At 35.2% G+C, this 17,277-nt stretch overlaps 1 protein-coding gene across 5 annotated transcripts in view; it reads left to right on the top strand.

Moving 5' to 3' along the window:
• Window positions 1-17,277, top strand: part of SGCG (sarcoglycan gamma) — a 104,725-nt gene that overhangs the window by 49,532 nt on the left and 37,916 nt on the right. For 3 of the 5 annotated variants that reach the window (XM_071434069.1, XM_071434071.1, XM_071434068.1), the window contains 2 exons: window positions 2,826-3,023; window positions 15,201-15,302. In XM_071434069.1, the coding sequence (XP_071290170.1) occupies window positions 2,829-3,023; window positions 15,201-15,302 (297 nt within the window). In that variant the 5' untranslated portion in view covers window positions 2,826-2,828. The remainder of the gene's footprint in view (window positions 1-2,825; window positions 3,024-15,200; window positions 15,303-17,277) is intronic. The other 2 variants (XM_071434072.1, XM_071434070.1) reach the window with 1 other exon arrangement.

Genomic DNA, 17,277 nt, shown 5'->3' with positions numbered 1-17,277 from the left:
AAACAACAGAACTGTTTTCTGTCAGGAAAAAATAATCCATGCAGGGAACAATGCTGTGCTGGGAGATGTCCCCTGTGGAATTTCTGAAGGGCTGAAAACAATCACAAAACTCATAGGCTTTTTGCTGAAATGCATAATGGATTTTGACCTCACCTCATTAAACAGCAGTACATAATACATTATGTATAAAACACTCAATTCACTAAGTAAACATTTTACAACAGAGTAAAAATGGAACAGAGAAGAAGAGGAATTAGAAAAATCCTATCTTGTTGTGAAATTACATGCTTTGGAAATCATTCTGGTGGAAATGTCTACGACATATAGGCATACACGTATGAGGAAGTCATCACTGGCTCTCCTTCTTTCTCTTTTGATGGAGAGAAGTTAAGCAGTCCATTCGATATCTAAAATTCACATCTAACATGAGTCAGATAACTAATTCCCAGCAGGGAGACCTATCTCCATTGACCATAAAGGGAGTCCAGGTTGACTGGCTCAGATATTCAGGGCTAAATTGTTCATATCTGATGTTGTGAGATGAATTCCAACCTCAGAGACCACTGTAATGAGGCTGCATAAGACCGTGAAAATGTTATAGTTAATTAACTCTTCTGCAAATCATCTCTACTGCAAAATTTACCTTGCAGGCGTAGGGAACAACAGCGCAAGAACAGGCAAAGCAGTCTGCCTAGTGAAGGGGGCGTAGAAGAGATGCAAACAAATTCATGTGTGAGTACTCACCACACAGAAACCAGCAGCACCCCAACCACTCACCCGTGTCCAGCAGGACAAGGAGGGATGCCTTCTCCCCTTTCCTTCTTCCCCACCACGCCCTGCGCATGGCAGGGAGCTCTACAGGGTAACCTCAGAGTCCTAGCCATGCCTATCCTGCCTACTGCAAATGTTAACCATGTCCCAGCCAGAACAAGGACATAGTTGGACTACTCATGGGCAAGAACTGCACAGCTTATTTCTCAAAGTTTGCCTCTGGTTGTTACCAGATAAGAGTTACTGCATCCTGTTCTGTAAGTTATGTGTTGAGAAGAAATTTGCGTGGAAGTAAGGGTGAAGGTTTGTCTAATCATCTTATGGAACCTGTTGTATGTATAAATGTCCCAATATCTTATGGCAGCACATGGTAACAGAGATTTCAGGTAAGGGGCAACCTCTGTATGGTTTACTATACAATAATTAGGTAGAAAACAGAAAAGATGTAGTGTTAACTTATATTTAAACAGCATTCTATAATGAGTACTATGTGCTTGAGTAATACACAGAACTAAAATACATAATCTGATATTTTTAAACATAGTTCATCTGTTAAATATTAAGAAACCTCTTGTAAATCTTGTAAATGTTTTGCACTAAGATTAAGCCAATTTATTTCAGAACCTATAATTCCTCAGTAATAAATTGCTATACTGTTTTCAACAGTGAAAATATTTATATACACAGTCTATGAGCAACTGAGACTGATAGCAGAAAAAAAAATATAATATTTTACCATAATGTCTGTAAGCAAAATTACATTATGAACTGCCAATTATTTGGTCTCATTTTTGAATATAAATAAACAAGAAATTATTTTCTTCTGGTGGAAGTGCAGAAATAAGATGACTGCTGCATATATACAGGGGGCTAATGTATAGGCTTCTGTTCAATTGTAAACTTATATGGCATTCTCTGTCTTGCTAGAAAGCTAAAGGAACAAAAGATGACATCTTTCTAAAGATAAGGGTTAGAACTGAGAGCCACAAGCGTGTTACAGACATAGCATGGCTCTGCAGAAAACTTGAACAGAGACAGGGGTGTCTTTTGATCATGTTTTGAAAGCTGTGTGAGCAGAGCATGGTGATCTCATTGATAGGAGAAATTCAGAATTGAGAGTAGACCTTGTGTGAAACCTTTCTGAAGGCACTCTCATTTGGGAGCATTATATTATGGGAAAGTGGACCAGTTTTTGGATGTAAGATGCCTGTGGACATACCTGGCTCATGGGAAGGGCTTGACTTTGCAATACCTATTTTGTTTCTGACATCCATGATTGGGTTAGAGTTTTTTTGCTTTTTTTGCTCAGTGTAAATGAGATACATATCGCCTACTGTTGTTCTTGATAGGCAACTTCAGCTGCTGAGTTTTCATTCTTTTGGCCAAAATTGTAAGCTTTAATGAATGGTTTGAATTGTTGGTGGTCTCTGTGCTGTAAATGTGGAAGTTAGTGAATATTCTCATGTTTTAAGGAAATGCAAGCTTGTAAGATTCCTTTAAATTCAAACAATGCTTCTTTAAGAACTATAGTAAAAAGTGAAATTGTTTAAACCCAGTAGGCAGTGTTTTTAATGTTGATATATCTTTAAATATGAATATCTGATTAATTGAGAAATCATTATTTCCTGTACATCATAAAGAATAATTTAATTTCTTTACATACGTACTCTGAAGCCTATAATGTATTGGCATTCCAACTGATACATACTTGTGAGCTGTAGATTATGATATGATCCCATGAAATATTTTATGATGAGAGAATTAGGCAAATGGGAGGAAAGTTTTGCCATTCTTTATAGGATGAAATAAATTTAAGCCTCCTGGAAACAGCAGTTAATGCAGTTCATATATTAAAACATTACGTTGAGTGTATCAAAAACTAAGATGTAAGTTGAAAAGAGCAGAATAAAAATGCTTTCCAGGTAAAACTTCATAAAGTTTCTAGTTCCTAGCTATTACAATTGTATCTTTATATTTTCCTTGAAATTTTATATAAATATTGCCACTTAAATTAAGCAACTAAGCAGTTCCCTTTCTTTTTTTTCTTTACTTAGCAGATGGTACGTGAACAATACTTGACAACAACACCAGGCACGAGCCTAGAGAGGCCGAAGAATGAATATGTCTACAAAATTGGAATTTATGGCTGGAGAAAGCGTTGTCTCTACCTGTTTGTTCTCCTCCTGCTTATCATCCTAGTTGTGAATTTTTCTTTGACAATTTGGATTCTTAAAGTGATGTGGTTTTCCCCAGTAAGTGTCCTCTTTAATTTTCCATTCTTGACTTCTCTTCCCTGCCTTACCCCTTCACTTATTTTGTATGTAAACCAGCTTCTCTGTAGGTAATGGATGGTTCTTTTTTCTTTCTTCTCAACTGTGATTTGCACTTTGGCTGAAAGTATGTTAGAAAAATCTATCTTTGAATGTACTTCCTCATATATAATTTCTGTATTAGTAATAATTTTTGAAATACTGAGGTTGTTGATGCTTTAGATTGCAGTGAATTCTAGCCATTCTATGAGAATGCATTTTGCTCTTGTCTCATAATCTCTGTTTAGTTGATAGTTTATAAATGTGTTTGTCGTAATTTTATCTCATACAGAATCCCTTAGTTAAAATATTGCTGACAGCTGCTGTGGTTTTTAGCTTATTTCTCCTATTTATCAGCATCTAAAATTTAACAATTTATTTGCCCAATTAATTACAGCTTGGAGGCAATTATCACTACTTCATGCTTGAGGCCCAGCAGCTACATAATTCAGAAATGAATTTAATAACTTTCCACTGTCATATATATATTTTAATATTTATAATGGAATTTTGCATGTAGTAAATTAAAATGTAAGTTTCAGAAGTCTGCAAGATGCAGCTTTAGTCAGGATGTAATAAAATGCATCAGTGAATATTGAAGCTAAGCTAATTTGCTCCTAACATGCAGTTGTGAGACACAGATGATTTGAATAGACTTGTTACAAGAAGAACCATAATAATAAATTTCTCCAGCTCTGCCCTGGCTACTGAAGAAAGTTTCTGTTATCTATTGTTATTGCACCTCTGTAATTAAGGGAAGACCGCTTTATCTTAACATAAATATTTCTATGCTCACTAAAAAGAAAAGTATGTTAATTTTCAGTCCTACTTACTAATACAGTTTTTAGTGCTTGAATTCCTGTGAAGGGTCTTCCCCTACATGAATTCTTTACAGCACTGTTACTGCCATACAGATTAGAGTGCAAAACATCTTAGATCACAGATAATTTTTCTCTTATGCAGCTCACATGGAAGATATGCTTTTAGTGCCTGCCTGTCATAAATCACAGAGAACATGAAAAACTTATAATTGTTTTCTGTGTGGCTCAGGGTTCTATTTTTACAGAGTTTAAAAAATATTTTTTGTTGATTTGATTTCTACATATGAGCTTGGGTATTTCTTCTCTGATACCAGTGAGGATTTAAAAAAATTAGAAAGTCTACTTATAGGAATGCCCATCTCCTTGTAGTTCCTGTGTGGAAGATGCCAAATGCCTTGGTCTGCTGAGGGACAGTGTTTTGCAGCAAGAGCAGTGGAGTAACAGCTCTAGCAGTGCAGGTTTACATCCTTCCACAGAGTGAAAGGGCTGTGAATGCCACAATTACAAGGCATTTCCTAATTCTGTGTTAAAGAATCTGTATGCCTGATGTGCCCAATTGGATAGTGACTTAACTGTAATGCCTTCATTAATGTGGAATAATTTTAGGGAAATACTGAAATTCAGATAAATATCAACTGTAAATACATTCGTGCAAAGTGCACAGGTATGTCACAATCCTCAGCAAAAGTGAATGTGATGTTGTTAAGAGGAGAGAACTTCTTTTACTGGGTGTTGTTTTAATAGACTACATCTCTCAAGACAAGAAGTAACTCTGAGGATACCAGAAATCTCACCCAGAGAAGCGCTGCTAGCCACTGAGTCTGAGAAGGATGTTTAGTGCACATTCAAAGTCTGGAAGCATATAACTGAAGCATCACAGTTCTTTTCTGTGTCAAAGGAAACACCAATTATGAAGAATTAGTGTAATAGTTATAAGAAATTACCAATACTATCATAAAACCCTTTTCATGATGGAATTAAGCATTTATTTCTCCATGTGTTTTGTTGCTGTTTGAAAAGAGAAGTATCAGTATAGTGTCAGAATTAGATTTTTATGATTTGTGAGTTCCAAGCTTGACAAGTATTTGCTGTTTAGGAAATGAGTTGATTGATGTATATCACACTTATCCAATTAAGAATTCCCATGACTGGGAAGAGTTTAAAAGTAATTGTGAAATATTATCCTAAATGCAATCATCAGTTATTTAGCAAATATTAATCTGTCAACTGTGATAACACTTACATTTATTAAATGTATTCTAGGTATACTGTGTAGTATACCTAGAATACATTTAGAGATTATAGGACTATGTTTAATATTCATAATAGATATTGTATTTATACAAGAAACAAGTTATATTGTCACTAAGGCTGATAATCGTACTTAGAAAAAATGTTGCCAACATTTTAAAATATATTTTTATAGTAGAGTCCTGAAGAGAGTGTATGCTGAAGGAAAAATTCAAGCATAATATGACTGCAGTATATAATTTTATAAGGAAAACAGATTTTCAATAATAGAGGTGTTGGTGCTTTAGTGATTGATTGACGTGATTCTATAGCACAGCCCTTTAATAAGCCCACTCAGAGCTGACAAACTGGTTATTTAGACATCAAAGTTTCCTTAGTTGTATAAAAAATGTTCTATTTTTCTATGAAGCATCCTTGACTCTTTCATTAAGTAATAACTTGCAGTATACAAAAATCACATGCTATGTCTATTCAGAGATCCAGATTAAAATAATAATGAAATTATGAACAGAGCTTAAGCATTGAATTAATCCATGCACACATGTCCTGCCTTAACCCCCATAAAACCAGACAGTGTGATAAATACCAGCAAAGAAGCTAAGCTGATAAAAGAGAACATGAACCAGACACAGATATGCTGCAAGATGAATAGAGTTTGATCTCCTTTTACAAATTTGGAATGATGAAAGGCAGAAACTTTTCTAAGCTCTATTGTTTGAGAGGCCTTTAGCATCAAATGTAGATGACTAAATGGAACAGAATTTCATTGTTTCATTTCATTTCACTTCATTTCATTTCATAAAAGCTAGACTAAAAGAGAACAACCTGAACAGAGAATATATCTCTTTTCTCATGCTGCCCAATTAAAAAACATACGGGCATCTCCAAATTGTGCACATTAATTCAAAGGTATCAGCTGTGCCTCATTCATTTTTTTTTCCTTTTCTCTCTTGCAGTTCAGAGGGACAGGGTCTCAAGTTTTTTGTGGGAATAAGCAAAGAAATTAGTGAATTCATTATATTCAGCTGTTTCAGAGAAGACAAATAATTATGACTTGAGTTTGGTGAATATGGTGAAATAGAATAATTTTAAAAATACCATTATTTTTGCATGAAAATCAGTTTGAAAAAGGGTTGGGTTTTTTCCCCTGGACAACATATCACATTTCTCATGTAATGGAAATTTCAGATTCTGTTTTTAACATAATGAGGCTTTCTGAGCACTAAAAGGGACTGCTAGTTTTAAGAGTTTAGAAAACTAAGAATCTTAAGGGGTTTAAGGCTGCAAGGATGTCAGAAGTCCTGTGGACAATTCTGAAGGATCTATTAGGTCTGAAAGAGAGGACCTTCCATGTCTCTGATATCTGCTGTAAGACAAGTGTGGCAGGATGGAAGCAGTGAAGATTTCTAGAGGGTGTCAGCAACAACTTCTGAAGAGGACAATTAAAGGTGGCGCACAGCTGGATCTGCTACTCACAGGATCCCATGGGAGCCAGATCTGAAGGGTAAAGTTACCCAGAAAGGCTTGATCAAGTTTAAGGACTGTATCCTCCAAATGTAGGATGGATCAGTCCTGATAGTTAGATAAATTTCCTGGCTTAGCTGGGCAGGTTACTTGTGATGGAGCTTCAGTGAAAAAGTAGTATAGAAGAGTTGGAAGTAGATAAAGGCTACAAAGAAGAAATTTCTAAATAATGTCTGGGCCAGGCTTTCTGTGTGAGAAACGCCAAAGCTCAGCTTCAGTTAAGAATTACAAAGGGCAAATGGCGACAAGATGATGTGCATCCATTGGTGCAGAGAGAACTGATTCTCTTGCAGAGTCACCCTCTACAGTGTTTGAAAGATATTGGAGACTGGGGAGATCCTTGTTGGCTGGAGGAATGCAAGTGTTGCACTTGTCTTTAGAAAAAGGAGAACATGGGTTTACCAAGAGTGAATGATGCCTGACCAATCTGATTGCCATTTTTTGATAAAATGTCCAGAATTATAGATGATGGGAGGACACAAAATATCATTTACCTTGGCTTCAACAAGGCTTCTGACTTTCTCCCACAATATTCCTTACCCTAGTTAGGGTATTACAGCCATGAGGAGTAGACAAACAGATAAGTATAAAAAGTAAACTGCCTGGGTAGTTGGGCTCTGAAGGTAGATGCTAATGTGTTGTGGTCTGTATGGAGGGCAGCAATAAGCATTGTAATTGTCCTGTCCTGGCTCTTCTCCTTTGCAAAAACTTAATGACCTGGAGGAGGTGACAGAATGCTTGCTCACTGAATTAGCAGGTTATATCAGTGTGGGGGTACCATTCAAAACTTCCAAGGCTCAGGCTGGAGGTCACACTAGCTCCAGGCCAGGATTGTCATGCTAGGTCTCTTGAACTCAGGTGTGAAAAATGCACCTGATCAGGTGATTACCATTCCTGATGCTCTAGCAAATCTTTTTCAGAAACCCCTTATTAATTCAGTTATTGTATTATTTAGGTTTTGCCACATTATCATAACACCAAGAACAGTTGTATGCCAAAGATTATTTCTGAATTTTTTTGGCCTCTGATGGAGACACCCATGTTTTCCATGGATTTTAGTGGATACCCCAGCTATCGTGGTCTCCTGGAATAAGAGAGGAAATTGCATTGTATTTCATTTTGATAAGGACAGATAGTAATGCAACTGCAGTGTTTACCTGGACAAATTGTTGCCTTTCTTCAGTGTGGAGTTTTTTTTTCCTCTGACAAAAATTTTAAGCTCAGTATAAGAGAAGTAGACAGGTCTTTATAGCTTTAGATGCACTGCTAATCAAACATAGTTCAAATCTGCACTCAATCTCAAGTTCTCCTGCCATCCATATCAAACCTTACTTGGGTTTAAGTCTAACAAGAAGAAAGTCAAGTCCTAATACTAAGCCTTAGAATAACCCCCAGGTCACCTTATCATGACAGGGAGTGACTTGGGCTGTGGAGGGCCAAGTCAATCAGTGTCCAATGTCCAATGCATATCCTAAGCATGGTTCTTCCTAAGAACAGGGTAAATGTTTGGCCTGCTCTTCTACCTGCACCTCAGGTGGACATAGAGACAAAGGAAATGAGAACTGTGAGGGTTTCTGCACATTTAAGATAGATTGCGGGCTTTTACTTTCTCCATTATGCACTTAAATTTCTGGCACTGGAATAAATAGGGAAATTGCCACAGTTGTACAAAAACATACATGGTTTTCTAGATATTGACAGGTGTTTTCTTCTTTTGGCCTACTTTTAATTAGGGAGTACTCTATCCATGTAGCCATTTCCAGAAACTTTTATCACTGACATAGCACCCTTCTAAACTTCTGGGGTTCCCATTAAAAATGAATATAGGCAAAGCATTACAAGTTCCCTTTTTTTTTCCTTATTTTTAAAAGTTTTCTGTAAGGCAATAGTAATTTGTTGATAGTTCATTTAATAAGACGTTGAAAAGCAAACTATATATAATCTTACTATATATATATATATCTCAGTTGGTGGCTAGTGGTACATCTCTAAATCTATAAATAGAATAAATTTAAGTAAATATTCTATAAGTACAATAAATGTACTTTGAAATAAAAAAGTGATTTTTAAATAAAATACTTGTGTAAAAAACTATTCAAGCACTTGATAAACTCAGGCAGTGAAGATGGAGGGAATTACTTAAGGAAATATAGAAATATGAAACTAGGAATGTAATGAATTAAGAAAGCAAAATTTTAACTGAAAATCAGTTAACACTTTCTGACAGTGAGACTTAATAGACTGTGTAATAGCATACCTTATTAAATTGGAGATGCTCCATTTGGAGCACCTAAAACCAGAGCAGACAGCAATGAAAAGGTACAGTAAAGAACACTTAGAGCAAGAGATCTCCTTTACCATAGACATACATTAGTGTACTTGTACAGCCTTTCCATGCATTTTGTGATTAACAGTGGGTCGTCAATGGAATTAGTTGTCATTTTGAGAATGTTGCATTACCTTAATAGTTAAATAAAATAAATTATTGAATATTTCATAAATTTTCACCCAAATTTTCATGTCAGAATATGAACATGCCATAGTTTCTATTCTGAATAATCTTAAACAGCTGTATTTTGCAACCTCTCTAAATATTTTATGCAGAGAGTAATAATTGAGTAGAAAGATACTGAGATACTTACTGCAGGAAGCTGTTGCCAAAGAAAGACTTTTCAGTAGTGATACATATTTTCATTTAAATATATTTTCTTAAAGCATTTGATTATTCTGAATTATATAATGAGTCAAATCGTGTATGTAAAAGGGTGTTGAGGAACACTTAAGTGTACATTTGGAATAATTTATAATATTAATAAAGAGTTATAAAAATCTGAGTACAGTGAGATTAGAGTGTACATGCAAGTTTAAGACTGGATTTAAGAAAAACCCTTTTGAGAGCCTTTGCAAAGCAAAGGAAAATATTTAATTCCATTTCTTAAGCTAAGTTGCATAATTACAAATGTTAATATAATAAAATCAATTACCCAACTTATAAAAACCTAATTCCTGAATAAAGACATGTAGCAATGGGAGTAGAAGTTTATTTCTTCATAGTCAGTTTTTCTAACAAAGCAGATGTAATGCCAGATGTAATGGCATTTTTTAATATCTGTGTGGTACAGAACCAAAGACAGAATATGGTCCTTGCTGAACAAGGAAATGAAGCTAAAACTGAATCTGTTTTGAGAATATATTCTTTCCTCTTGAGTAACACCTGTTTTAATTAATACTTTAAGTAAGGAAGTCTGTTATTCTGTATATCAGGACAAAGATAAAAGAGGACCTGAAAATATCTTGAAAATATGCATCTTAAGTATGAATCCTATTTTATGAAAGAAATGTTATAAAAATAAGCAAACATCAGTGGTTTGATAATTTGCATAATTCATAGCTGTTTTCTTACAAATCTGTTGAATTCAAAGTGGTCATCTACTTTTCTAAATCTTGAAATATTATCTACCCACTTTTCACTCTTGTCCACAAATGCTGTTTTGGTTTGTATCCAGCCCTAAGCCAGGTGAGACTAACTTCTGTACCAGGAGTGCTTGCTGTTGCCAAGGGCTCTGATTTGACCAATGTCTTTGACTGGAATTACTCCACTGTCATCTAAGCAGATGAGTCAGATAACCTCTGTCTGAGCCCAGCAAATAGAGTCCTTGCAACTGAAAATTAGATGAGGCATCAGTAACGTTATTATACCAAGCACGTACTTAGCTCCAAAATTGATATTGTAAGTCAAACAGAGAGTTTCATCAGATTCATTACCAATCCTGTTTTGCTGATTGCTCTTTAACAATCTCTACCCACAGTCCTATTATCTCAATGAAACAGTACACTCTTGTTTGCAAAGCAAGTTCTCTAAATAGTAATTGCTGCAAGAAGTGCTGCAGTGCAAGCTGGATCTATAAAGCCATTAATTTAACTATCTTTGGGGCACAACAAGTGGTGTCTTGGTCTGAACTTGGCAAGGTCCTTCCCTGATCTGGCCTGGAAAGAGGATGTAAGGATCCTACAAGAAAGAAAAGGATTTAACTGAGTGGAAATGCTGTATCCTTTCTACTCTGAAGTTAATATCATTACTGGTTTCATTCAGCCACTACAGCGTGTGTGGACTTTTAATATATGGAAAAGTTGAATATTCAGGGAGCAGATACTGCAAATCAAACATGTTTTTGACTCCTGAGACGGAAGCTACTTGATTTGAATTGAATATGTGTTCAAAATTATGTTGGAATCAACTTTGAGAATTTTTTGGTTTACCTATGCTAGCATACGGGTCAGCCTCTTTCCATTATTTGATCTCTCCCCAAAAGGAGAAAATACACATCTTCCCTTGCAGCTGTTAGCTGATACACGGAGCAGAAGTTCAATTTCACTTACTCAGAGGAGCCTGAGGACTTCATTTGAGTCTAATGCTGAGAAGGTACAGAAACAATGATGATGTGATATGGTATGACATACGATACGGAGAGTGGTTGACCAAATACAGTGATCCAGTGTGTATCAGTTTGAGTGTTGGTAGGAAAATAAAAACTATATTATTCATCAAATTTAGGTGACTAGAAATACTCATTTTTAAACTGAATGGACGTTCCCCATGCCTCATGCTCATTTCTAATGGCCACATGCCTACAGCAGCAGACCTACATTGTCATAATCCTGGGAGATAAATCCCAGATAAATCACCTGATGCTCTTTTGCTTCCATATGACATAGGCAGCATGAGACTCAGCTACCTGAGTGCAACTCACTGTGAGTGCAAGAGCCCTAGAGCTGCATCTGCTTGTTTTCCACTCCTGATAATCTGGAGTCTGTTTAGAGTCTTAAGAGAATAAGACATCCAAGATGGTCCTCCCATCCAGATGTTCCACAACACAGTGCATCTTACCTAGAATTTTGCAGTGGTGGCTACTCATTTCAGCTGGTTTTGGAGTATCTATATAGATAATTCACTGAAAAGCTAGATGTCAAATGTCTTTTAGACCAGGACTTCTCAATCAAGTAGTCTTGATGATCTTTTATGAGGATTCAGAGATTGAATGTTTGTGGTAGAAGGCTTTGTCTCTTTTTCTCCAAGCACTTACCTGCTTGGGAGCATTTTCAAATTATGAAAAAATGTTTCTACTATAGTTGAAGACATCCTGTTGCTGCAGTTAGAATAAGTCAAGCAGTTCTGAAATGAATACTGGTCACACCTGTGTGAACACTAATGCTAAGTTGCATCCTTGGTACACAAGAGTTTGGCAGCTGCCAGCAGTTTCCATGCTAGTCAACTCCTTGCAGCAGTAAAACCTGATTGCTGTCTGCAAGATGCCATTTCATCCTTCCCTGCTGTACAGCTGCGTCCCTGCCTTGCTGAGGGCTTTGAGTAATTACAAAATGTGAGTCTCAGCTATATCTGTATGTACAACAGTGCGTTACAGCTCAGGGCCAGCAAACTCAAGCAGTGACAGTCACCAGCATCAGGATAACCAGAATTCACACTTGCCATACATTTCCTGTCTTTATGGAGCACTTTTTTTACCCCCCACCCTAAGCAATAGCTTGTTGTACAACTGCATCAAAGTCCACATCTAACTAATAGATAGTGGGTCCCTTTCCTCAAATCAGTAGAAATATATTCAAATATTCAGTTATTTGAATAGGAACAGAATCAAATGCTTGAAACAGAAAGTATCACATTTGTTCATCACTGAGGAAGTCGCAATACTCAGTAAAAAGCAATTGGTAATGTAAGAAGCAGAGTGGTTGTTGAGAGAACATTATGTGTAAATATTATGCTTTGCCTTTTCATGGAACTTAGTATTGGATCTCAGTGCATTGGGGTGGTTGTTTATTCTAAATCCCTCTATTTTATATTCTATGTAACTTCAATTTGCCAGTTATAAAAGGGACATAATAGAATTCTCCTATCTCTCTGTACTGCATAACTCAGTACTTTCACAATCTTAAGATGCTCATAGTACTAAGAACATAATAATTGTTTGCAGTCGCAAAGGTAATAGAAGTGAGGATCATTATATAAAATCCAGTTTTATTGTTTGCATGCATGTTACACAGTTTATGTTAGTCCTCACCGATAGTCTTTTATGCACATAACCCAAATGTAAATTTCCCTGGGTTTGCACTTCCCAAGTGGTCAATGAGAATTGATAATGAGGCTGTTAGGCAAATATGTGAGAATGTGAGCTTTGTGTCAATGCTTAGATTAAATATCTGATATAAGAAAATACGGCATACTGGAGGACATACTTATACAAAGTAATCCTGAGGGATATTACTGGATTTACTGAAAAAATAGGAACTTCTAGATAAGTTGAAAGTGCTGAGTTTTACCATGTGACATACTATTTTTTTTGTCAAAGACATTTCTTTGTCTATATAGCATTTTCACAATAACCATTGCTGGGAAACCTGAATCCATTAGAAAGAGTGTGCTGAGTAAATTGCATAACGTTTTTCCACAAAATTTTTTTATTCTGTTTCTACTAAAAATTTCTTCCTGCCAAAGGCAGGACAGAGATTGCTACCTAGGAGTTTGTTAATTTTCTCCAGTCTGCTTCAGAGCAAGAATTAATTGCTAGTTCTTCCTCTGCCTTCTTAAATTTCAGATTTGTCAATGTAATTTTTTGTGCTTATTCTAAAATATGCTACTTATTTAGTTCTTTTTATTTTAGTCCATAAAAATACAAAAACTCAGTTTAAACCTGATAGCTAACATAAACTACTTGCACCTGATGGGAAAAAGTATGAGCTCAGAGCAAATCATCAGACCCTAAATTTGGTTAATAAAAGAGGAGATACTTGTAAAGGGTATTTCTTTTGAATATCCTGATATTTCACATCAGATTTTTCAAGTATTTTCCTTAAAACCTAAGTGTCTTTATAATGTTGGTGTTGCAACATAGAAGAAACTGTCCATAGTCTTTGCTAGAAAAACATAATTTTAAATCAGTCAGTGCTGGCTAGGAATTGTCATTATAAAAGCTCACCATAGTTATTTTAGTTTTGCCTTATGGGATGTATCACTGTATACTGAATACTTTTTTAAAAGCTTGGCAGTGGTGTAGAATTTGGAAACTGTATCTGTTTTCACTGAGAAAAGTCAGTACATTAAATATTTCAAAACAGTAAAATATTTGACCCTGAAAAACAGATTCCATAAATAGCTTTTCTAAAAGCCTATTTCCTGAAGCAAATCCTGCTGAAGAAGAATTGTGGTTGTAATCTCCAGTGGAGTGAATGAACATTTCTTGCCCTATGGAATTTAAGCAAAACTTGTTTCTCTCTTTGTCTCCCTTCAGGCCTGCTAAAAAAATAACTATGATTTTTTATTGAAGGTTGGTTTGATATGTTACTTAGCATTACGTTATACATATATAATCTGATTAGTCAGAACATATATTTGAAAGCAATTACCATCTCTTCAATTATAACTTTTCTCAGTGGCAAGCATAATTCATTAGATGAACAATTTATTGATGTGTAATTGTTATCTCTTCTGCTTGCATCAAGAACTACCTGAAAATACTTTTTTGGGTTTATTGTTTTTTTTATTTAGCTCTTCCATCTGTTCCTTGTAGTTTGCAGCAGTTGTCTTGAAATATTTTTATGTGGCCTAGCTGAAAGGCTGTTTTTTTGGGTTTGTTGGGGTTTTTTTGGCAAGTTTTCTGTCACACTTTATGTCAGGGAAACCAGTGAATCCTTTACAAATTAGCTAAATACCTGTGAAATACCTTGCAGCTGAAGCCTGCAAACCTCAGATGTACTTACTGAAGTAATTCCTCACTCATTTTTCACATTATCAGTTCTATGATAATGATGAAAGGAAGTAAAAAGAAAGAAAGAACAGAGATATCAGCTGGAAAGAATAATTGGGCTGAAAGCAGGAGGGACTGAGGAAGAAAGGATGAGAAAACTGAGAAGCAGGTGATAGAGAAAAAGGTGTATGATAATGAGATATAGAGTCTTGACCTACAATTGAAGGAGAAAAAACTAAGCCAATGAATTAAAATTTAATTAAAAAGAAGTTATTGAGGAAAATGAAAGCAAATAAATATCCCTCTTTGTCTGTTCTGTAGGCTTATATTTTTAATAGAATGAACCCTGAGATGTTAATGTAAGTTTTTTTATGTGAGTACTCATATGTCAAAGTTTATTGTTCATTACATTTTTAGAAGGCAAGTACGAAAGCTGTTTCAGCATAGCCAATACAAATGCACTTCTTTTTAATTTAATGACTGTATTTCCACTCCACACCCTCCCCCACCCAAAAAAAAACAAAAAAAAACCAAAAAAAAAAAAAGTTTAATAACTTAATGAATAATGAAACCTGCAATTTCTCACAGAAAATTACTCCTGGGAAAAAATAAGGTGTTCTCAAAATTTTAAATGCATTACTATTTGTATATTTATCAGTAGACTTGAGGCAGGCAGTTCTGAAAATGTTTAATTCATGAAAAGAACACAAAATAAATACAGCAACAATAGTAAATTGTGCATAATTCTCACATCTTCTCCTCAGACTGGAATGGGACACCTGCGTGTTACAAAAGAAGGCCTTCGACTGGAAGGGGAATCTGAATTCTTATTCCCTCTTTATGCCAAAGAAATCCATTCGAGAGTGGTAAGTGGGTAATCTTGCAAAAATGCTAAATAAAATGAATGCACTTCTGAATAATTGAACTTTCCATGATTTCTGTCATGTAAGAAAAAAACAAACACATATATATATATGTATGTTCATGTATATCTGTATATACACATATTTCTGCACGCTTTACAAGGACAATGTTATGATGCTTTGTCAGAATTAGCATTTATCTCTTAGGCATGTGATAAGCAGCTCAAACAGGAATTATAATGGTTATTGTATATAAGTAATGCTAAAACTTCAGGAGTGTATGAAAAGGTTTTCTTTATTTTTACTGAGATTATTTTTTAATACAGACTTCCCCAGGAAGCTGCTTGTTCTGTTTATTCATCCACTAAAGAATAGTTTCAATATCTCTAAAATTAGTGGGTCCCAATGGAAAAGTTATGATTTCTCTAAAATATGTAGCTTTTTTCACTTCAAGGATGATGCCATGAGATGTCTGGCATGTTTATATATTTATGTATATAAAATTTACAAGTCTAAATGGAAAGACTTAGTATTTAATCTAGTTCACCTAGACATAAAAGTTTGTTGTTGTTATTACTAGTGAGGTAAAATAAGAATACCAAACTTGGTCAAATATTTATAAAAGTTATTAACTTTAAAATGTCACTGAGAAAGGGAAAGGTGCAGAAGTTGTAGGTTTAGAAAAAGGAAGAGAGCATCTGATGTGGATTTTAATTATCCAGGGGGACTCTGAAACTTATTCCAGTGAATTTTTTATAGGGAGATGTCTGCTTCTGGCTAATAAAATAAATATTTTCCAGAACTATTGTCCATAGCCCAACATCTCACGAAATAAATTTTTATGTTTTGTAAATATTACCATCAACCACTGGGTCATTTCATTGAATAACGTACTATTCAATGACAATAAAAGCCAAATATGGCTCTTTCATATCTTCAAATGTAATTGAGAAGAAATAGGCAGCCATGTGAGTTTTCTGAACCTAGGAAAAAAGTTAGTGTGTATATATATTGCTATATATATTGCTATAGCAAGAGAAAATGTAAATAAATTTATCAGAATAAGGTTGTTAACATGCTTGATTACTAAAATTTAAGTAATGCAAACATATTTTACTTATATTGAGCTTTTACTTTTCTCTAAATATTTCTAGTTTCAGGAACAGCTCTTAATTAAGACAGTGAAATTCCATTACTGTATCTGTGTTTCCATTTAGCTTCTTATGCTGTATTCATTTCTGCCTCACAGACAGTGAGAAAACTATTTATGTGCTTTGGTGAATTTCCCTTGAGGTTTTTTATCCAGTAAGACATGTAACTTTTTAAGACCACCACAGCTAATGTTTAAGAACTCCCTCTAGTCCCAAAGATTGTTATGCAGTGTTAAGCTACCATTTGTGCTCTCTTAATATTCCTTTCAGCTCTTTCTACATTTAGCACAATATAGGAAAAAGAGGTGTGGCAGCATCTAATATAAGCTTAGCTGTCCAATGATCCGTCATGATCATTAGTAGCGTGCATTAATTAGAGCCTTTAGGCTACTGCTTCTCTCTGCCTACTGCTAATTCATCAGAGGATTTTTGTTTGTATCCTTGCTTCTTTTAAATATTTGAACTCTCTAAAGGCTTAATTGCCTGAAGCTTGGTCTCCTGAGTTGCCATTTATGTGTTTATTCTCATAACATTACTTATTTGTTAAGCTTTCTTTTTCTAAGTTTGTCTTGGAGAACTGAGCCCCTCTCAGCTTTCAAAGCAGCTTTCTCCCTTGCCTTAATAGTTCTCTCCTTGCAGTCTCCTAACAGATTTTCTCAACTAATGAGGTCTCCAAAGTGCTAAGAAAATATGTAGCAGAAAATCCACTTGCTGTGCATTGTCTCTGGAGCCTATAACAAGTTTATGCCTTCATTATGAGTCCCAACGCAGAGCTGTGGGCAAGACCATTGCACCTTTGCTAAAACGTCTTCATGGAAAGATAAAAG

Source organism: Agelaius tricolor, unplaced genomic scaffold (genome assembly GCF_023055355.1).
Source record: "Agelaius tricolor isolate 1412-34295 unplaced genomic scaffold, bAgeTri1.0.p SCAF_9, whole genome shotgun sequence".
In the NCBI taxonomy this organism is placed as follows: Eukaryota; Metazoa; Chordata; class Aves; order Passeriformes; family Icteridae; genus Agelaius; species Agelaius tricolor.
The sequence above is the reverse complement of the archived record's forward strand: the minus strand, read 5'-3'. Positions and strand labels throughout refer to the sequence as shown.